This window comes from Eleginops maclovinus, chromosome 12 (genome assembly GCF_036324505.1).
Source record: "Eleginops maclovinus isolate JMC-PN-2008 ecotype Puerto Natales chromosome 12, JC_Emac_rtc_rv5, whole genome shotgun sequence".
Classification (NCBI taxonomy): domain Eukaryota; kingdom Metazoa; phylum Chordata; class Actinopteri; order Perciformes; family Eleginopidae; genus Eleginops; species Eleginops maclovinus.
Window position 1 is genome coordinate 20117971 of NC_086360.1, and position 22964 is coordinate 20140934.

General features: G+C 39.9%; 1 protein-coding gene across 5 annotated transcripts in view; it reads left to right on the top strand.

Moving 5' to 3' along the window:
• mctp1a (multiple C2 domains, transmembrane 1a) overlaps nt 1-22964 on the top strand; it is a 134538-nt gene that overhangs the window by 59137 nt on the left and 52437 nt on the right. For 3 of the 5 annotated variants that reach the window (XM_063896734.1, XM_063896736.1, XM_063896738.1), the window contains exons 3-10: nt 8504-8646; nt 8790-8869; nt 10282-10393; nt 12042-12080; nt 14856-15020; nt 15335-15465; nt 16220-16406; nt 22343-22436. In XM_063896734.1, coding sequence (XP_063752804.1) covers nt 8504-8646; nt 8790-8869; nt 10282-10393; nt 12042-12080; nt 14856-15020; nt 15335-15465; nt 16220-16406; nt 22343-22436 — 951 coding nt within the window. The remainder of the gene's footprint in view (nt 1-8503; nt 8647-8789; nt 8870-10281; nt 10394-12041; nt 12081-14855; nt 15021-15334; nt 15466-16219; nt 16407-22342; nt 22437-22964) is intronic. The other 2 variants (XM_063896735.1, XM_063896737.1) reach the window with 1 other exon arrangement.

Sequence of the window (22964 nt, forward strand, 5' to 3'; positions counted from 1 at the left end):
TGTAATTGCAGCAAGATTGTGCTGCAGCTGCTCATTAATGAAAATTCATTTTATGTAAATTTCAGACGAGGGGAGTAAAGTAAACTCCTCAACATAAAGCAGCAGGAGCCGGCAGCATGTGTTGTTGTGTATAATAGTAATGAGGCAGTTTTTCAATCCACTTGTCAGCATCCTATGATGGAATTTCTTGTCTTTGCAGTCTTTTACAGCCAATACATTTTCCTGACTGTATTGCATTGTGGGTAATGGGAAACCCCAGAGCTGCAACCATCCATCAGTACTGACACTACACATAGGCCACACACACACGCATGCACACACGCACACACAGGCAGTGCCCACAACTTGAGCATGAGGCTGTTCAGTGTTTGCAGCCTGAGCATGACTGAAGGTTTTATGGACAGCTTTACTACTTTTTCCTCCTTCTGTTCTCCGACCTCATGACAAGCATCAGTGAGCCTCCTTCATGCCGTGGCTCTTAATAACAGCCTTTTTGACAGGCAATGTTTTGGCCAACTCTGAACAGGTCAAGTGAAGCACTGAGTGCCAAGAGGAAGTAAAAGTTCAGAACTGATTTTCAAGTTTTTAACACTTTGATTATCTTACTGGACTTCAGTTCCTGGTTTAAGTGATGGATGGGAACACACTTTCTTCGTTCATTCCTAGAGTGACACATTCAGTGTGTTTTTAAAACACTGATGTTGAATAGGTACAGTAGAACAGCCTAACTCATCGTAGAACATCTATAGGATCACATGCAGCTTTAAAAAAAACATTATTAACTGAGTTCTAAAATATTTATTATATACATTTAAAATGACCCCATTATGCTTTTTGGGTTTTCCCGTTTCTGTCCCACACACTCTATTCCAGCATTCAGATCCTTCAACTTGAACATTTACATCTATTTTGGCATGAATTGTAGTAGTTTTAATGTTATTAATTACACCTGTTTTCCTATTATTGTGACATTTCTAAATATCGGCTTTAAAATTATCTTTAATTTTGAACTTCTAAGTTAAATGTTTCCCAGGGTAAAAGGCAAACTGACTTGCGGAAGTGTTTTCCTCTGATCTGAAGGTTGATCAAATTAAAGTTTAATGATCTGTTTGATTTTGTGGTATTTGTTCAAGGAAGGCACCACACCTCCTCTATAATTTAACGCAGAAAACCCTCTCCAATTTTATATTTGTCACAGGCGAAGTTAGAAAGTACAGGTTAAATGAAGAAGATGTATTCTGTTGACATCTATCATAACACAATCTTTATACACATACTGTTTACTCCATTTCTTTCCTGGCAGTCGATTTCTCCTCATCGTATTAAGTACGTTTCTCATATTGGAAAACGATACAACTGGGTTTACAGTATGTGAACTGACAAACTAATTTACTACTGACAGCTTTCTTATGATATCAGCATTGAGTTTGTCATCCCTATTTTAATTTCTTACTGTAAATTATTTTGTTATGTCTTAGCTTCACAAAAAAATATGTTTGTGTTTTTGCTTAATTGGATTGAATGTGTTGAGGGCAGTTTTTCTGCTCCTGCTTTTTTAATAGCTTTGAGACAATTGTTCTGGGGGAGATTAACAAGTCTTTCTTTGACTACTCAAGCAGAAAGTTAATAACTTATTTTTCATGGAGGATGATACTTATATTTAGAACATAATATCACACTGTCCTCTGAAGAAATGTAATTACCTGCTCATCCGTTATCGGTTAATAATTCAGGATCGGTTTTCTTCCTTGTGCTGACTCGGAGCGCTATTGATCACTAATGTGTAATAAGTATCTGCAGATTAATGATGAAAAGGGGAAGCAGAATAATGAATAGTTCCACATATCAGTGTGAAGCCATACGACATCAAATAGCTTTTTATTTTATAAATGTGTGACTAACCCACTACCCTGTACCGTCATTATCCTGTTTCAAACTGCAGCCATTAACAAGCACCTTTCATTCGCTTTTTAAAAGGCCTGGACCAAGATGGCTTGTTTGAACATGACCTTATCCTCCCATTATGAGATTTTAGCTGCAGCAGAAGCCTCTTCTCGCAAGTATACCTATCTCTGTCTTCTCTCCCACCCACTGTCTCAGACAGACAGGAGTCACCCTCTGTTTTTTAATTATTTTTTAAACAAGGTCGAGGAAACATGTCTGACAGAACTGTTCACTGCCCTGCTGCCTCTCAGAACCATGGACACAGCAGGGGTGTGGCCTACCATGTGTTTGTTTTTGTTAAGGTGCTAATGAACAAGTGCATCCCTTCCACTTGTCTGTCTTATGAGAGAGGAAGGATAGTGGTTTTGTAATTAAAATTAGAGAGAAGAAGTAGTGGTGCTTTTGGGGCCACTGTTTTGGGATGATCCCTTCTGTGTGTGTGTGAGAGTGCATCTGTGTGTGATAATAAATGCCTCTCATACATTCATTCATACACACATACTCAGGCACAGATTTGCTCATCTCTTTCGTGACCTCTCTGATGAAATAAATAAATCCTCAATTATTGCTCAGGGGTTTGTCTGGAGCATGTGGAGGCCTTTCTTGCAGGCGATTGAGTGGCTGCTTGCTTCCAGAGCAGCAATGGCATTTAAATGAAAGCATTAGACTTTGATGAACTCTCTGTATTCTCAGCCTGTCCCTATAATGACTGTTATATCACAGCTTCAAATTAAAAGGTTAGTTTTGAAGTTGAATTGGTAATTGACTTGTAGTTGACTCACGTTGTAATACTTAAAGCCTCCCAAAAAGATCACGTATAAAAGACCAGAAATCAAAAGTTAAGGTTTTGCTTAAAATCAGTAACTGTTCAGGGAAACACAATCCCAATACATTACATACTATGCTACTATACTACATATTGTATGTATTGCTGTTGATATATTGACCATCAATGTGGTTAGAGACATTGCCTTCTCTGTAACTGAGAAATGTTGCCTGGTTCCTAAGCTGCGTCTAATTTCATCTCTTTAAATGTTTTCTCTATCGTGTTACCTGGTGTTTAAATGACATTTTCTCTGCATATGAAAAACAACAAGCTGAAATGGCCTCATAATTGCAACACTACCAGGTGCTCCATCATTTTTACCATGTTGATGGTGCAAATCGTATTTTCATTTCACAAAGAGCGCTGCTGTTGGATAATATGGTGAGAATATGTCGTTGCGATAACTTTCACTAAGTACGGATGGGAACAAAGAACTCTTCTGGAAGATGAGGCTTCGTGATGTAATTTATTTAGGACAGCTGCAGGGGAGCGAAAGGGAGAAGAGAAATAGGGTGAGCCAGGGAATGAGAGGATGTTGTTTCATGAAGAAGGAAAAGAGAGAGGGAAGCTAGAGAAGTTGATATGCAAATCAAATAAAGCTCCACAGTTCAAATGACTACAACTATTGAGTGTTTTCAAAAATGAAACTCACACGTTTGCCAATAAATTGGTTGAATTAATCGACTACAGATCAAAGACACTGTTAGACAAAAAACTAATACAGCATCAGGAATAGCTTCACTCATGCATATGCCTTGAATGAGTGTATGTTGGAATGCATTGATAAACCTGTTGCATTAGGGACTGGAGAAACTTATGGAGGATTGCTTTTCTTTGTTTATATTACAGAACATCCTAGCAATGAGTGTCAACATACTGTATCAGTGTTAGGTGTCCTACTGTACCTAGTGTATGTGGGTATCTGCATGCTATTTAGTTGTAGTGCTATTTTAATGTAGAACTTTTGACTGATAGCTATCCCCTACTCTGTTGCTTGTATGCATGTCTTGGGTGATCACATTTGCAAGATGTCTTGGACATATAACATGTAGTTCTTGCCTTTTTTGTTTTAATTTCAAGTAAATAACAGCAGAAAAAGCATTGTCCCCATTCGTAAGGCGATTATGAGAAGCAAGAAATGAGAGAGACTGAATTTCTGTACCATGGTGCATTACATTTTGACACTAAACATTTAAGATATTTTCCCCTTGAACTGGAGCTCTTAATTCATAGCTTGTGGATTAACATTTTACATTTCATAATATCACAATCTCAAAATGTTGGTGTGTACAAATGCTCTTGTGGAATAGGGTTTTGATGATGCAGGCTGTTTACACATTAGGATTACAGATTTTGATTTCAGTCTTGCGGTTCCTGCTTCCTCAGGGGTCTGGGGGGCAGCCTGGCTTACTGGCAGACACCGAGCTGTATTTAAATGGCCGCTGCCCATTAGGTGTTCAGTGGAGATGTATCTGTGGTGGATCACGGTTTCAACTGCCAGCCAGGAAGACGGAGTGCAGCTCGCAAAAGTAAATCAGAGGCTTTTAGAACTGCCTGTGCGCCACACCCAAGTTAAAATTACATTAAATTATGATTGCCCACTGGGTCTTCTTACAAACACATTTATTACTCCTGCCAGCTACTTTCACAGGGTTTAGTGGTTGATATTGATAGCTTCATAAAAGATGATAGATTAACACCTTGATATGAACTCGGAACCACGATCAGTATAACTTTGGGTGTTTGGCAATTTCTGCTCACCCATTTCAAAGTCTACGGAGCTAGGTGTGACTTCAGAATGAGATTTAGGGAGTTAACCACATCTTTAACTTCAAAATTGGATACAAATCAGGATTTTAGATACAAGTTTCACTGTTCATTGGTGTCTGTTATTTGTTTTGTCTCAATACCGTATACATAATCAAAGCATCTGGAGTTCATATTAACTGTAATGTTAATTGTTGAATGTTCAACCATGAGTTTCAACCAGTTTTACTCATTTTTAAGCCTTGCCTCTTACTGACCATTCAATATCCACCCACCTCCAAGCTATCACTAGCGATCCTAGCTACCAAAGTGCTTGTTTGAGGTTATTGCTGCAGAGGGATGTTTCACCAGATATCAAATCCAATGGTTCACTTACTTTTTCCGCCAGGGATTCACATGCTTTGAATAGATGTTCAATGAAGACATGGAAGATTGTGAACATGTGTTATTAGCTCAAGCACATTGTGTGTGTCTATACTTGTGACTTAGCCGAAGATCAGATCACATTTTATGACCAATTCTTGCATAAAACCAGGAAATTACAAAAGGTTGACATTTCTTTCACTTGCCACTGTATTTGGGTTTTATTGGAGTTCAATGAGTTGTTTCCTGCCCAGGCTTTTTAGCTGTGTTTTGATTTGCAGTTAATTATGTTTGCCCTTGTGGAGACACTTTCAGAAATCTTAACAAACAAGGGCTACAAAGTAAACACTGCAGATGTGGATTACTTAATGAAGTATGGTTGATTTAAAATAGAGTCGAAGTCCAGCAAGGTAAATTTCTGGAACATTGCAAACATTAAACTGCCAGTGATTACTTTAATTTGTAGTTGAGTCATCAAAAACCTACCTACAAGCTTTTTCTAATCTTCTTTTCGGAAATGGATTTTACCGTACACATTTAGGCCACATGCCTCACCACCAGTAATGCCACTCAACTGCACAACGACAGAAAATCACTTTGTGCTCTCTTCAGCCTCTTGTCAGCACCTGTCTACCTCTGACAGTTTATCAGTGTGTGACACATTCACTCCTAATACCAACTCTCCCCTTACCCAGCAATTTTAGTTCACAGGGTTCCGACTGCAAGGTGGAAAAACAACCTCGGGTCACCAATCCATCACACAATACTGTCTTTCCCCCTAACAGGTTTTAGGCTTTTTGGCCAGCTTTTCTTCTTCCTTTGAAAGCTCATTGATCTCACAACACCTATAGCTTATTGACCCACCTGCCCTTATGTGGGACATGCAATCACTTTCCGTCTTTATGGACTTCATCCAACCGTCGGAAGTATTTTAAGAAATATGATATAAATGTCATATATAGTGGTTGATGAGTTCCAAAAGAGCACCACTGCGATCACTCCCCTGTGCTCTACCCACGCTCACTCATATTGAGTGTGCACCCACCTACAGCACCAACCTTTTCCGTTTCCCAGCCTGCATGTGTTTATGGCACCATAAAGCTGGCACTGTGGGATGCAGAGACTGAGCCAGTGATGTGTGTCTGGGGAATATCGACCCGGTGTGAAACAGAATAAGAGAAAGATAGACAGAGAAAGAGAGTTGCTGCAGTTTCAGAGATAAGTGGCTTCTGCCTCCATGATGCATCATTGGACCATTTCTCTTTACAATATCACTAGATAGTTCCTTTAGTGTAACCTCATCTAACCAATACACATTGTTGTACTCCTTTTTCAGGAAACAACATGATTTATTGTCTGCCTTTTTTACAGTTCTGCTTATTCTTTTATTTTTATTGTCTGTTGTGCCTCTCCGTGATGCCTTTCTGGGCTATTTCTGGCTGTACCTCTTCTCCTTTTTCTTGTTATCTTGTCACTTTGTCCTCTCACTGGAGGAGAGCTGCAGTGATATGTCAAGGACAACAGTGTGTAAAAGTGTGTATATGTACGTGAGGGAGTATTTGTAGCATATGCTGCTGTGCATGGTGGTGTTAAAAGGTGAAGAAGTGGGCATCTTTTCCCAGCAGCCCCGGCGTCAGTGAATGTATTTCCACTCTCACATCAAAGCTTACTGGCAGCTGAGATCAGTCAGCAGTTCTTTTCTCAGACAAAGCTGAGTTTATGCTTTTTCTGTTTTACGTTTGAATGGAGTCTTTTGTTGTACTGAAATGAACCGTGTTTTTTTGAAGATACTATCATTTGACTACTGTACAAAATATAGCATTATATATTCTGTTGTGATGACAAAATAAGTGTAGTCAGCCATACCATGAGCCTTTACTATGTCTCTAATGTGCAGCAATGTTATGTGAGTCAGGTATTATTACTTGTTTTCTGGTGATAACCAAGAATCCTTCTTGATCTGAGGAAACACTGAGAGCACTTTTATCCACTAGCATCCTCGCTGTCTACAAAACAGGGGATTATACTAACAGGCAAAATACATACCGCAGGATTAGGTTGCTTAGGTTTTTCATGTAAACTATATAATACTCTGAGCGATTGGCTTTATATATTCACTTACATTTCTCTTTTATCCAAGTGATCTGGCAGAAAGCATCAACCACAGGCACAGTGTGAGAATTGTTAGATAATAGGATTCCCTTATCTCCGTTTGCGATTTGCTTGGTAATCACTTTGGTCACAGTGGATATTAACATGACACTGATATAAGACTCTGAACAAACCAATCCGGCTAGGGTACCGGCTCACTGGGAGCTGAATCTCATCATCCTCTCTCCAGTTGGACACTCGAAGGAGTAATGGTTATGAGGATGAAACGAAAGGCACTGAGATTCCTGGATGCCAGAGATGGGGAGAATGTTTTGGGTGTGGGGCAATTATACATATGTATGTGGGTTGCCTTTGATAATTCCTGTTCAGCTCCCTTTGGCCACTTAATGTTTTCTCCCTCTGAATTTAAGCAGACTGCCAAGCCAGCAAACCTGATTATGTCCTGCACACAAACAAACTCTGATACAAACACTACACTGTGAATACTTCCCAGTCTCCCTCAGTTTGTGCTGTTGCTCGTCATTTTTATTCGGATGCAATAAACATTTGAACTTGTATGTTTAATGGATTTTCTCCTGCGATGGATATTGAAGCGTGTCTTCTGGAAGAAATGTCATCAATAAGTCCTAAAACTATTTACTATTTACATGATAGACCTGTCCTTTGAATTTATTGTGCGCTTCATTCTGGTCTCTGTCTTTGCTTTTCTTTGTCCGTCAAATCAATGTATGGACCTTGGTTAATGGGATGTTTAAATGAAGCATGGGAAGGACAGGAGGATCAATGTCCCATTTATCAGGATAGTAAGACGTAGGTGTAGAATTGTATATCTTATTTTTGCTCTCGGTCATCCTTAGGAATGGATAATACATACATAAATACATACACATGTTTCACCTTCGAACCTGAGTGTGTTTAATGTAGAAGAATGAATTGTATTTTTGTGTCATATGGGCTTACTTGTATCTCTGTGTTTAAATTTACATATACAATAATTGTTTTATACTAAAGTGTTCAAAACGATCTCTTCCTTTTTAGAGCAGAACACAAAATGTAAATCAATGCTTCCACCTAGTGGTCAAACAGAGGCTTTGAACGAGATGTGCACATTCAACAGCAGCCTCAGCGATTATTCTGCTGATCATATGACCGCATGAGTCACATGACATGCTTAATTTTCTCCTTTAGCCTTCCAGAGCAGCGTATATAAACATATATAGTTTATGTAGTATGATAACTGAATTATCACCAATAAAGGTTAACGTTAATGTTTTTGACACTGATGTAATTCACTTTTGTTTTTTATTTAACCATAATCTTAAAATACACTCGTTCACCTTTAGCTGAAGAGGAAAGTGATCGATTTACACTTTTAGTTTGTCCGGTTTTCTCATCCATTGTTAGATATGCAGCACAAGGCATCACTTTGGTGATACTCTTCTTAATCCGAGTGGTTAAAGACATTTCTCTGTTTGTTTTCTTTCCCTTTAGGCACCAGTGACCCATATGTGAAGTTTAAGATTGCAGGGAAGGAGGTCTTCAGGAGTAAGACCATCCATAAGAACCTCAACCCAGTTTGGGACGAGAGGGTAAGCTTCCTGGTGGACACCCTGAAGGATCCGCTATACGTTAAGGTACAGAAAATACGTCCTGGTTAACAAATATACTACGGGAGAATAAAATGCTTTTATATCTTTGGAATATTGTTAATCACTGTGAAGGTATAGCATTTGCAATCTTATTTTGATTGATAGTTTCTGTATATTGTGTCTTTCAGGTTTTTGACTATGACTTTGGACTTCAGGATGATTTCATGGGCTCAGCATACCTCCACCTGGAGTCACTGGAACATCAGAGGTCTCTTTTGTTTTCTCTTTTTAATGGATTAATTGTATTACTCTTCTTTCCACTAACACTTTGCTCACCTTCAATCTCTTGCCACAGTGGTTAACTATCTCCTGAACTCTCTTCTCCACTGATTACATTTGAACCACTTTATTGGTTAGCTGCAAGCCTCCAGTAATAGGCATGTTAAGAGATGCTGTTGTTTAAAGAGAAAACCGATAGTGAGGTTAAGGGTTAGTCTCCCCTAAGATTGAGCATATGAACATATTTTCTTGGCACACACCATCTTCAGCATTTTTCTCCCTCTTGATTGAGTCAGTGTAATAGAACAAGGTAATCTGTCTCCCCCTAGTGGTCGCTTTTGGAAACTAATTCCAAACCTCATGAAGCATAACAGGGCTTAATTAAATTTAGTTGATCAGAGAAGTATATGAAGAGTAATTTGATACCACAGTCCATCATTAATATCCTTCTTCTAGTAATGCAACCATCTCTCAAAAACATCACGTGTGCCATCTGTGCTGTGCCATCAATCACTTTGGAGTAGGTGTCACATTTTGGACTGGTAATTATTTTTTGTTGCACATCCACACAGGTGTTTATAATTACTCTGGCTGATCATACCAACTGGCAGGCCGAAGTTGGCTCAGTTTTTCTGGTAGACCTTCTTGACTTGACTGAGAAGCACAAGTTTTCATATTAACATTAATATGACTCGGTTTTGTTTAGAAAGTGTGTGACAGTAAACTATCATGCACAATACAAGGACACTGAAACTAAAGCAACTAAATGTACTTCAATAAACCTTTTGATTATACCTTGACTTTTTCTACCATATAGAAAAGCCATAGTGTGACTCAAATCATAGGCGCCGATTCCGTGGGTGCTTCCGGACCCGAGCAGTCACGGAGAAGGCCGAGCACCGGGGGGGGGTGGGACATTCCACTGTTTTGAGCACCCACCGGCAGAAACATTAATCGGCGCGTATGACTCAAATGATGACCTAAGTAAAAACAGTGTGGATGTAAAGCTTTGGACCAAATGAAAACTGCATGTCATGATTATACTGGCCTGAATAATTGCTTTTCACAGTATTATCTAACAAAATATGCTCAACTGTATTTAATGTCAGTCAATATTCGCCAGCTATAGGAGGTTAGTGGCTTTTCCTCCCTTATACATAATTGCAAGATTTTTTGCAAGGTTGACTGCTTGTGAATCAATCACCGCTAACATCAAGAACGGCACCTAGTGAGTCTTGAACTGATTAAATGTGTCAATTAAATGTATGTTAAAATGGATTGAATAGGATTAATGCATTTATTCATATGTGAAATCCATTCACTATAAACATATACATGTACAACATTTTTATATGTATTGTCATTATACATTTTTACGTGGTTTACTGTGCTTCTCTGTAGGACACTGGATGTGACTTTGGACCTGAAGGACCCACAGTTCCCTGAACACAACCTTGGCAGCCTGGACCTTGGTGTCACTCTAACACCAAAGGAGGGAGACATGAAGGATGCTGTAAGAAAATGTTATGAACAGCTATCATATTATTTATTTTTCTTCCTGCACACAATACATTTTCCCCTCCTACAAGGGAATGAATCATTATTTGTACTTGCCCTTTACGTCATCTTTTATATGTCATACCAAGACAAGGAATAATGACTTAAATATAGCCAAATGAGGGAAAACCGAAGGTCTAATTCAAACTGCTTGTCAGTGAAAACTAACAAGTCAAGATGTTAGGATTTATAATAAGTACATTTGAAGTTCAGCAACAGTGTTATATCAGTGCAGTGAACGGTTTCTCCGTACATCAGAAGCTCATACTGTGTTGAACTAGAATGTGTTGGCTTCATTCATCACCAGTTTCTGGAAACCCTTCAACCCAGGAAATACACATGCATAAACACAAGTGTAATTAATATGTTCTGTGGAAAAGTTCCATGTTCAAAGAGCACTGAATTCTCCTTCTTAATTATGTTGCTTGTGCCTCCACGGACATGCTCAATGTTTCAGAGTTGCATTTATTTCTGTTCAATTATTTGTTTGGTTAATTGGACCCCTGCACGCTCGATCCGGAACAAGGCAGAGTCATGGGGGAAATACTTTATTCCTTTTGATCTGATGTCTTAATTCTGCTGCTTATTTAGTGCTGTAGTTCAGAGAGTCCACATTTGACAGAACAAATAAACTCTATTTAGGTTAAGCATCATTTTGGATTTCTCCCGCTGTGAAGAAAGTGAGTACAAGGTTACACTAGTACATACTGGATGACTCTCTGTTGCCATCTACTGGTATACTAAGGAAAGAGAAAACACATAGCTGGAATTTACTTTTTAATTACTCTTTATTTGAAGTGCTAATAATATGGTGATTTTAGTAATCATGCAGCTATATGAGGTGACCTTCATTATATAATGTGTGTTATCAACTTCATGAGTGTTCGGGGAAATTATGTGACTATATGAGATTACTCTTCTCATGTGGTGGTAGTTGAAATTGTTGTATTGATTATTGCATTCATCTCAATTAAGCAGAAATAAGCTACACCCATCTCAGAAATAATTCAAAGCTAAAATTTGACACATTTTCACAAAATCTCCTGCATGTTTGAGGACAACTCCATAATACTCGTCCTCATGGTTGGTGGATCAATTTTCTTTGAATTGTATATACGGATAAGTACAATGTTAACTGTTTTTCAAGGTGATTCTCTATTATTCAACCCAAACAAAGCAGGCTAAAATTAGCAAACCAAAACAAGGTAGCAGCTATCAGTTCCAGTCTTCTTTCGGTGTAGGAATGGTCATGAACTTTGTTAAATTATTGAGTATAGAAATGATGAGTACACTCTGTATTAGAGGCACAAACTGCAGCCACCATTAACATACCTGTTTATATGTGCATGTGTTTAACTGCATGTATGCATATGGAAATAATTCATAACGTATAACAATTGTTCTTCTTATACACTCCTTGCTCACTTAACTTGCATGAATGAAAGCTACCCTTGTCTCTTTATATGACAAACCCCCCCCCTCCTGCACCAGGCCAGGGCTAACATCTGACCCTTATATAGCCAGTGCCCTTTAACCTCTGACTCTGCAGCTGTAAGGGCGAGACAGCGGGGGGGCGCTCTGTAACAGCTTTGTCTCATTTACAGACCATGCTTTTGAGAAGGAACTGGAAACGATCTAGTAAGGTAAACTAAAACAGCATGTAATTCCCCCTCCCACACTACTTCCGACTGTACTGTAACCCCCCCTCCCTCTACCGACCGCACTGCACCTCACCTGTACTGCACTCTTCACTTGTGTCCTGGTATATGGGTGGAGTCTTCGTGGCCCTCCCCCTTCCTTCCTCGTTTTCCTCCTTCCACAGTGGTATTACCCGTTTTTTTTCCCTTTGTCAGTTCTTCAGTTTCTCATTATCATTTGCTTATTTCCCACAAGCTGCAAAATACCTCACACTATTTACATCACCTGAGGGATGTAAAGAATTATTTTTTGCAATGCAAGTGATTAAACCTAAAGGTGAACTGCATTTACATCTGTTAGGCAAAACACAAGTCATATAAATACATACCGAAGGTGGAAGTAATGCACTACACTAAGTGCTGTGGTTATACGTGGTATTTCACCTCCTGGATTATGTTTACATATTTAGTCTTTCAGTTTTAGAACAGTTACAATCTGACTGGAGTCATTGACAGTGAAGTCAATGTTTTAGTTTTTTCTATACTGAACTTTGTCCTTTTAAGCTTTTAAATAATACAGTTATGTGTGCGTCTTCCACCTTTGATCCGCAGTGTATTGCAGCTGCTGTGTGAGTAAATAAAGCAAATTGATTTGTTATAATGGGTTTCAAAGGATTCCTGTACAGCAAATCAAACTGTGGAGGGAGACAATTTGCTAATGGCTGATTGTATGGACTGATTATAGGACATACTTAGAACTTCTCCTCGAGTGAAAATGTTTATGTTGACATTATTTTGAGTTTTCATCTTGCAATACATAAAACTGCTACCATATTGATACATTATTTTGTATTTCTCATTGGCTGTCAAGTTGAACAGAAAGCATGATGTTCAAAGTTGTGCATATTTGGCTCATGCATGAAACACTTTATTTTTCGGTCAAATACAGAATTGGGCAATTTCCTGAATTTATTCCCAGCTTTAATTGTCCTTGTGTCACTTTTACTAAGGTATTTTCCTATCTTTTCCTGTTCTGGTTTAAAGTTGTCGCTGAGAAGGGAACGGGTGAATCTTGAGCTTAGCTTCACTCATAGTCGATCCCCTAAATGGCACTAAAGGTACTAAAAAGTTTGATATCTTACCAAGAGACACTGATACACATTTGAAGTGAGTTAGTCAAAGCTGGGCAGACATCCTGCTGTACCGTGCTTCCTTTTGAAGCCTGCAAACTGGGCCACCCCGCCTGTGATTCTGGAATTAGCTCAAACACTAACTTATCAGCTCAACTGTGCTACCCCACCAAAAAGGCACTGCTCCTGACTGCTTCCCTTCCTCCGTGCTCCACTGCATACAAGTACATGGTTATTTTTACACAACCACCTCTTTTAATGAACCATCTATGAGTGTTGAACCAACAGCAGAAGATACTATTCAAGATTTAGTTTGAGATAATGATTATGAGTCAGATGCATATTAAGCCAGGTTTCTCCTCTATCACTAGGAAAAATGCTTATTTTTGTACTTCAAACGTTTTTTATTCTTCCAACGGGTTGACAAAAGTTGTGTGCAAGGTTATATTAGTTCTTAGACTGAGTGTAAGTATCTCTTATAAGACTTTCAGCCTCCGAACATCTCTATGCACGATCCATCTCCTGCTGTGCTCTGGCAGAGGGATGTGGATTCCCAATCCAAATAGCCTGTGGTTTTCTGTTAGAAGAGATATGTAGCAACAAAACAAGGAAACAATTAGGATTTTGCTCAAGTAGGACATAACTGTGACCTCTCATCATTAGCATACAGTGTGTTAGCAGCAAGTGAACAGGAGAAATGAAAGATGTGGGAGTTGCAGTATGGGAGGTTGGCTCTATTGCAGGGAGCCATTTGCATTGTTTAATGTCTGGAGAATGGAAATTAAGAGGCTTCGTCTCCAGATCAAAGGCCTGCGCTTGCAAGGCAGGGTTTGTTCAGAGTTTAATGAAATTCACCCGCAAAACAAAAGCTATGCTAATAAATTCTCCCTAACGAGGAAGGAGGAGAGGGAAAGGCATAAGAGAGAAAGGGAGAGAGAGAGGGGTGTATTTGTTTGACAAATAAATACCCTGCTCTTTGTTTTAGTGAAGGATACTGACATGATTCAAAGAGAGGTTAAATAGGCCTGTAAGTGCTGGGAAAACTGTTGGAGAAAAACAGACTTATAATATGGAGAATCATCAATCTGAATTTGCAGCATTGTCAACTTACAGTACCGCCAGCTGGAATAAAAAAAAGAGAGTTATGCTGGAGCGGCATCTCAGTGGTATGCGCGTTTTGGATAAGACATTCTACAAATCAGTCGCCTATTTATTTTTTAGGAGTTAATAATCTTACAAAAAATGCAAGACAATATTTTGTGCAGACTGTACATTTTTTTTAATCTGCTGTAGATTCTCAGTAAACACTTGAGAGGTTAGAGGACATTATTCCATTCCTCTGCATTCCCAAGCACTTCAGCATAATAGACAATCGGTGGAAGCTATGTTTGTAATTTATAGTATAAATCAGCTGAGTTTAATTTACAGGAGTGAATCGGGTTAAATTATCTCATTTTCTGTTGAAGTTTTTTCTAGTGTGTGTTGCCTGCTCCTCTCTGTGTCGTCTTGGTGTCTTTAGGATTGCTTATTTTCCTGTTGACAAAGTGTACACAAGCCATAATTCTATCTGGGGTTTAATGAATGCATATGTGTACATGCTTGTTTATGTATGAATAATAGTTCTGTGAATGCGTGTGTGTGTCTGCTGCAGTATCAGAGTTTGCGCCTGTCGGATGTGCACAGAAAGTCTCAGCTGTGGAGAGGTATAGTCAGCATCAGTCTGATTGAAGGCCGCAGCCTCCAGCCAATGGATGCCAACGGCCTCAGTGATCCTTACATCAAATTCAGGATGGGGCACCAGAAGTACAAGAGCAAGGTAAACACACTTGTGTTTAAGAATACTTGATTTGACAGTAACCTCCAAATCATTCTGAAAAAGGCTTGTTATGTGTGTCCCTGTGATCAAGATAATAAAGGAACATTTTTTAACTACGATTTTGTTCATTTCCATGTTCCACTTAAAATGGAACAACCGAGAGAGGCTTCTTCAGTTATACACTTCATACTGAAGACTCATTTTAGTGTTGATTATATGGATATTGCTCAATAGAAACTCATCTAACCTTAGTTCAAAATGAACTTAGAAGCACATTATGGACAAACAATGGATTTTCTCTGTTTTTTACTCAGACCATTCCAAAAACACTGAATCCTCAGTGGAGAGAGCAGTTTGACTTCCACCTGTATGAGGAACAGGGAGGCTACGTGGACATTACGGTCTGGGACAAAGACGCTGGCAAGAAGGATGACTTCATGGGAAGGTACAGCGGTTTTCATCAGTCTTTTAGTAGGTTAAGTAGCTAGAACAGTCATAGCTTATCAAAATCATTATTTTCTTTGACTTTTAAGACCAAACCACACGTGTCAGGTATTACAGAAAAAGGTTGTAAAATGACTGCATGTCAAATCATTTTATATCTAATGGCCATGTCTGGTATTTGTACTTATTTAGTACCTCCTGTTTAACATCCATGAGAACAGCAGCATGGAGGCACTCAGAAAAAGCCTTTACTTTGAATTCCTTGACCTAAGGACAGTAATTGTTATTGCCTGCCTTGATATAAACTGAAGATATATTAAGGGCATGCCAGGAAATCAATTCAGTCAAGGGAAGATGCTCTCAAGTGCCTACTTAAAGGTATTAATTGTGTCAGCTTCAGCTACCTTGTCTGCAGTTGCTTTTATCGTACACACATGACGCTCTCTATACTGTTACTAGGCAGTTGCAGTTGCTGTTGCTATACTCCAGCGCTAGATGCACTATATTAAGTGGTATACGATGATAACCACAGTAGTGGAAGCCTTATTTCTATCGTGAAATTAGAGAACTGTGATGGTTGCTACAAAATTCTGCCCCCAGATTGGCTATCCTAGCACTTATTAAGGTTTAGTCTTATTGTCCTATGTAGATCTTAATTTTTTGCCTGTTTTAGCCTCATCAGCTTCCGCTAACATGTGTAATACTCATAACCCTGTAAATCTGTTTGTTTCATTGTGCATTGGTGTGCACTTTAGGTGTACCATTGACCTGACACATCTCAGTAAAGAACAGACACACAAGCTGGAGCTGTCACTGGAGGAAGGTGAAGGTGTGCTCGTGCTGCTGGTTACACTCACTGCTTCCGCCGCCGTTTCCATCTCAGACCTGTCCGTCAACATGCTGGACGACCCGAACGAGAGACATCAGATCATGCAGAGATATGTGAGTTAGTTTTATTGCGTGTGAGTTTAGAAAAAAAAGATCATGTTGTTAGAAGGTAATGCAAACTGTCAAAGATCAACTTAAAGACAAATACTTGTATTAGAAGATGAGATAATATAAGAGAGAGCCTACTGTATATACGAGCACAAAAAAGCCAGTATGCCAAAGTCCCCCACATTTTTTATTGGGTACTATTAAAGTAGTATGTCTATATACTTCATTATTTCCTGCACAGTTCAGTTCATGTTCAGTTCACACAACTTTACCAAATTCCAGCTGGTAAGGTCTTGTTTTATTGATCAAACTTATACCTAATGCTGTGGCTTTTTTCCTTTGATTGACAGCTATGTGACACGTGTCCACATGTCCAAATTTAAAACACAGAAAAGGATTTTCTTTTGTGTCATGACTCATACTGACGTGTCAAACAACATCTCACTCACACATTTATCATCAGGCTTCTGATTGTTTTAAAGTCACATTTTACGAAGAATCTCACTTATTCATCAAGAGGAGCTCCACCAGGCTGCTGCTGTGTCGGGCAGAGGAGACGATGAAAAGAAGTTGTTGAAAAGCGTGGTCTTACTGCTTCTAAAAAAATGATGGAGGATAACATAGCTGGTTTGTTTCATTTGACATGATTCACGCCAACAGTATTGTGCGGTATTTGTGTCAGCATCTGCAGTTGTGCTTATATGATTGATACATTTGGACCCATATATGTGTGTGTAAAATATCATAGCTTGTTAGCCAGTTGTCATTGAATTGAGCTAAGTGTTGGAGAGAGAAAGAGCCCAAAGGCCCCATCTGCCCAGAGGCCCTCCACTCGGCACAATGGTTTGAGCCTATGTCTTTGTCTTAGCCTAGTTAACCCTTCGCACCCTGTCATCTTCACTCCTTGCTACAAAGAGACACTCACACACCCATGCTCACACACACTTTCAATAGGTTTCATTCACGGACGGCCTTGATGCGGGACATTGCTCTGCACATCAACAGAATCAGCAGATATCACTCACTACAGCAGCCGTATTTCGCTTCCAGTCAATCATTTTCATACAACATATAGGAAATTGGTTCACTGAATGTGTTGAGTTTATTTGAGGACTTAATCTTTTAGAATCACGATTACATTAAAGTATTTAGGAGAGTTGTAGAGCACATTTTCCTATTAGTACCTACCACTTACTTAAGTGTGCTTTTTTTGTGAAGGTACACTTTGCCTGTGTGTTCACATACCATACAGAACAGTAGGTAGCTGTCAGTGTATGTGAGATTAAATATTTTGATTTCAGTTAACTCGTTCGCACAAGCTGGTGTGTGTTTGCATCTTTGAGTGTGTGTGTATAGGCACCACAGGCCGAACACGGGTGCCACGACCTACATAACCGTTGCGGTGCCTTATTGGCTAGCCGCAGGAGGTTGACCACTGTGTACCGCGCTGCAGCAACCACCCAATATCAGAGGGGGGAGCTCTAGGACTGAGGCATAAATACGCTGTGCCTCTCCTCACAGCCACAAAATGAGGGCGGGGAGCGTGGGTGTAAGTGTGTGTGTGTTTGTGTGAGTGAGTGTGAGTGTGTGTGTGTAATAGGGGGCGAGAGGTAAAGGATGAGGGTTGCATCGGGAAGGAAAGGCGTGTAAAATGAAAAGAAAAAGCTATTTCACCTTTCTCACAACTCGTGCAGACCCCGTTTTTCTGCTCGGCTGAAGGCGAGACATTTTGCTTCCTGCGCCTACCTCTTTTCCTGCCTCCTTCTCTCTCCAGCACTCCCCATCTCTGCCCCGCTCTCCCGGCAGCCTCCACTCTTTGTCTGTTGCCACTGTGGCCCTCCCGTTAGATGAAGGGATGGAGAGATAGAGGGTGAAAGAAGAAGTGGGGATTCTAGATGGAGGGGCACAGGGAGGTCGGTTTGAAGACTTGAATGGTCCCTACCTATTAACATATTCCTTTTCCCCAGACTGGCCGTCTTTCAGTTAGAGAATTTAATAAAGATGTACCTTATCAAAGAGCACTGATAAGACCAAGTACCACCACTAATACGTAACAGTGCAGCTCAAAGCCCACTAATCTGCCAGTGATGTGTATGTGTGTGCATGTGTAGGTGTATGTAATTGTGCTTGGGCACATTTTAACAGACTGGTATTATCAGCTTTGAAATCAGCTTTCCAGCACCGGCTTGCACAAAAGCATCAAATGCTGCTAATCACAAACAGGCACACACATACAGACCCATGCAAGAACTGTACCTTCATGCATCAGCTATATCTAATAAAAAAATATGGGTTGGCGGAGCCATATAAGTACCATGCTGTCATCATCACAGCTTTATAGAGCAGATACCTTCACAAATGAGGAAGAGAAAACAATTGAATTCCCCTGCTTGTGCCAGCCTTCAGGAGTGTGCCCCCCCCCCCCCCCCCGATCATCATGAGATGCACAGAGTTACTTTAATGCATTGTGTTGTACAGACATGATACTGTAAAAATAAAAACAACACCGAAAACATGCCTTAATAACCTACATCTCTACAAAGACGTTGCAGATTTTAAATCCTTTTCACACATGCACACACTAACAAATATGTGCACACGCCACACCTCATGTGGTCACAATGAGGTCACTGTGTTGTATCTGGCAGGTGTTTTTTCCTCATCCCAATCTGTGGCCATTGAAGAAAGCAGATAATAGACACCTGAGTGCCGGGATCTGATGCTAGCGCGGAGCTCATTAATGTCTATCTCATTCTAGCTGTTCTGCATTGTGACGGCTTTGTGTGAGAGTGTGTATGTCTGCCAGGTTTGTGAGTGCCTCTGTATACTTGGAAGTACCGCATGCATACGTGTGAATGAGTACACATGATTTTCCACCGAAAACTACTTTGAATGCAGCTGACGGCCCTACTATATGCAACACAGTGCAATACACTTAGTGACAACTGCCTTAGATGTACTATTTCTCACCGTAACCTTTCCTTCATCCCTAATTACTGTTTCGCAGAAATAGAGAGGGAAAGAGGGAAAGGGAGAGAAAGAGATTTATGCATTATGGTGGCAAAGGAGCACACACACTAATGGCTCTTAATGGGCCCGAGGTGGCCACAAGATGGGTGGATGAGAGAAGGAGGACATGGCGACCTCCGCTGAAGTGGTGGCACTTCACCACCCACCCACATGTATGCACACACACGGCAGCAATACCTCTCCCACCCACTCTAGTGCGCTGCTCTAAGGTGAAGAGAAAGGACACAACCTGGACAGGAAGTGAGATAAGGGTCTGCAGTGAAGTGCCGGATGGGCAGAGAGCAAACTTTGAGAGAGATTGTTGACAGACAGTGATTCAGGGTTGATGAGCAGGGGTGGGAATTGGGAGGAAGTTGTTAGCATTTGAGCATTTCACAGGCATTTGCTTAAATGTCCTCTGAACTGCGCGGCTGCTGGGCAGACGCTTTGTGTGTGTCTGCGTGTGAAATGTTATATGGAAAGCTGATGAAAGGTGACACGATGCAAAGATGACAGCGAGTCATACGCCTATGCCGGGACGATTCATCTGTGTGTTTGCGTGTCTGTTGAGTGTGAGAGAGACGGGAAGAAGATGTCACAGTGACAAGATGTCAATCATAGGCAGAGCGGGGGTTTGTTTTATGAAAGCCATCTCTGTCCTTCCATTTTTCTCTCCTCTTTTCATCCCTCTTTTTTATCTCCCCCTTATCCTTGTCATTACACCTGCGTGCTGATGGGGGGGTGCAGGGGATGGGGGACGGTCATGGCCTCCCTTCATCTCTCTTTCTTTCTACCTGTCTTTCTTTCCTTTTTCTCCATCTTTTGAGCATTATCTTTCTGACGAGGATTTGAATTTTTATGGAGGATGGGTATGTTCTGTTTACCATTTGTGGATCGAGGCTCAAACCTAAATGTCCCCTCAGGGAACCTGTACGGTGGGAGGAAGGGATGTAGTGTGGATGATGGATTGGGGGGGTGGAAATATTTCTGCATCCATACATTAAAGAAATAATTCTGACTAATTTTCCTCATTAATGCTATGTATCTAATACGGAAATCACCACTTTGTTGGTGTTTGAATCTACATTTTTGTACAATACAAACATGATACTTTTTTCATACTTTACTTAAAGCCATATAAACAGTTACACTTTTTTGTACTAATTAACAATTAGTAGCATTCTCACATCTCAAATGTTAAATGTCCAAACCCAAGCAATAATACAAAAACTTTGCCTACACAAAGTACAGTACTAGGTGGCAAAATGGTTGATCAAACTCAATTTTAAAATATTAAACCTCTTAGTAATAAAATAGAGTCAGAATTGGATATTAAATATCAGATCATATATCCTAAAGATTGTTATGAATCCAATCAGCTTTTGGTATAGTTTTATAAAACACACTCCTAGGTTACTAATGTTTAACTGTAAGGCACTTATTATTAGTTTGTCCTCGACTCCTTCTCTCTAACCTCCCTCACGCCCTCTCTTTGACTCCCTTTCTCCCTGTGTCTCTCTTTTCGGCTGCTCCCCAATAATCACAACAAGCGGCTGTATCTTGAGAGAAATCGTGCCCTAAAATTGAGAGTTTTCCCCTTTCTCCCTTTCTCTCTCTCACTGTATTTCTGTCTTTCTCTCTCTTTCCCCCTCTCTTTCTTGCGCACACTCTCCCTCTCATCTCCTTTAGAGAGCTTTTGGACAATGATATCGCTGGAAACAGGCAGAGTCTGACAGAGTTGGTAATAATGAATTAAGTCTGTAGCCTGGCCCTGACTCTGAAATTTAAATTATAATTACTCCTGTGGGGATGGAAGGGGTTATTGCCAGAGAGAGGGAAATAAATTGAAGTGAAGTGCATTTCCACTTTGCTTTTAAGACACGCCGACATGCTACTCAATTTGGCCCCAGTGTAAGTTTTGTATGCATGTGTTTATACCTGAGTATTTGTGTGCGAACAAAAGCATGACTTTATTATTGTGCATGTGTCGGTCAGTGTGTAAACATGCCTCATGGCCCAGCGTGATCTCAACAGGCTTCTCTTGATTTCACTGATTTACAGACTTGGATTTACACAGTCATCATTTTTTCTCTTGGTTATTAAAACTTCGTACACACACTATTTACATTCTCATTTTCAATCAATCTCAGGGTGGTATAGTATCTCTTGACTGTGTATGGGTGTAGAAAATATCAAGAGGTGTGTGTGTATGAGCTTGAATGCTTGTTGGTTTGTTTGTCATGAGTGTTTCCCCTCTTTTGTTTGGATCTAGTTCAAAATGCAATTTCTTGGACATGACTTATTCCCATTCCTGTTTTGTTATATATTTCACTTGTACAGATTGTTGTAAGAAATGGACTATTTTATTTTTCATATATTTCACTTTCATCTGTTGATACTAATGCTGCTATTCACACACTCTCCCAACACCTCTTTTTTCTTACACACATTGTGAGAAAGAAATTCATGGAGTGATTAGATAAGAAAACACCAGCCCGCACCGAGACTGACGGTGTGCACAACGCTGAAAGAGATTCTGTTTGAATATTTTCAGTACATTTGTTCAACTTAACATGTTAAACTTGCCTGTTGTTCCCAATGACCCCTGTTTGTGTATTGCATGGATTACCGCTCGCCTTTTACAATATGTTTTTGTTGTTCCTCATCAAGTTTCATTTTATCTAAAAAGTACAAAGTTAGGAAACATTTCAAACAGGCAAGCACAGCTATTCAGTGAAATTGAAATCTGGCCATTTGTCCTCTGTTAGGCTCGACTATAAATGCCAGCTCTACATTTTCACATAAGGACTGTTAAAGGACATATTCTACCCTTTCCTATCTTAATGAAATGTCAGGATATTGACCTGCCATTCTCTTCAATGCTAATTTGGCATCCTCTTTGACCTTTCACCCCTGTCCCTATGATGTTTCAGAGCCTGTGGAGGTCATTCAACAACCTGAAAGATGTCGGTGTGGTGCAGGTAAAGGTCATCCGGGCTGAGGGACTGATGGCAGCAGATGTCACAGGTAGGGAATGACCTTAAGTCCAGACCTCTGTTCTTCTCATTGTTTAAAGGTAGTCTCTTCATTTTTCACTCTTCTATTAGTTGTCATATGTTCATACTCTCAAAAATAATGTGAAAAAAGGCCTCTGTTTTCTGCTTGAGTTTTGCATTAAGTCATAGAACATTTTTGTGGCATGTTTTCCTCCACCAGCGATCTGCCATAAATCTAGCCACAGATAAAGTCAGGGCGTAATTTTGGTATAAGGGATGATGCTCTGCGAGAATCCTCAGAGAGAGATAAACTCTACTTTTGCAGGACTCTAAATTTGTCTCTGCATTTTTAGAAAAGATGCAGGCTGCTCATTTGAATAATAGAGAAAAAGTACATATTTGAACCAACAAATCTCTCCCCCTCCTCCTCCCTCCTCCCGCTCTTTCTCTGCTTGCTCTCTCTGAATCCTCCATTCTCCATTAATTCTTACTTTTAATTAGGTCTACAGTGGACAGGCCTAGTTTTTCACTCTGTATTATCTGGTAGAGAGAGAATGAA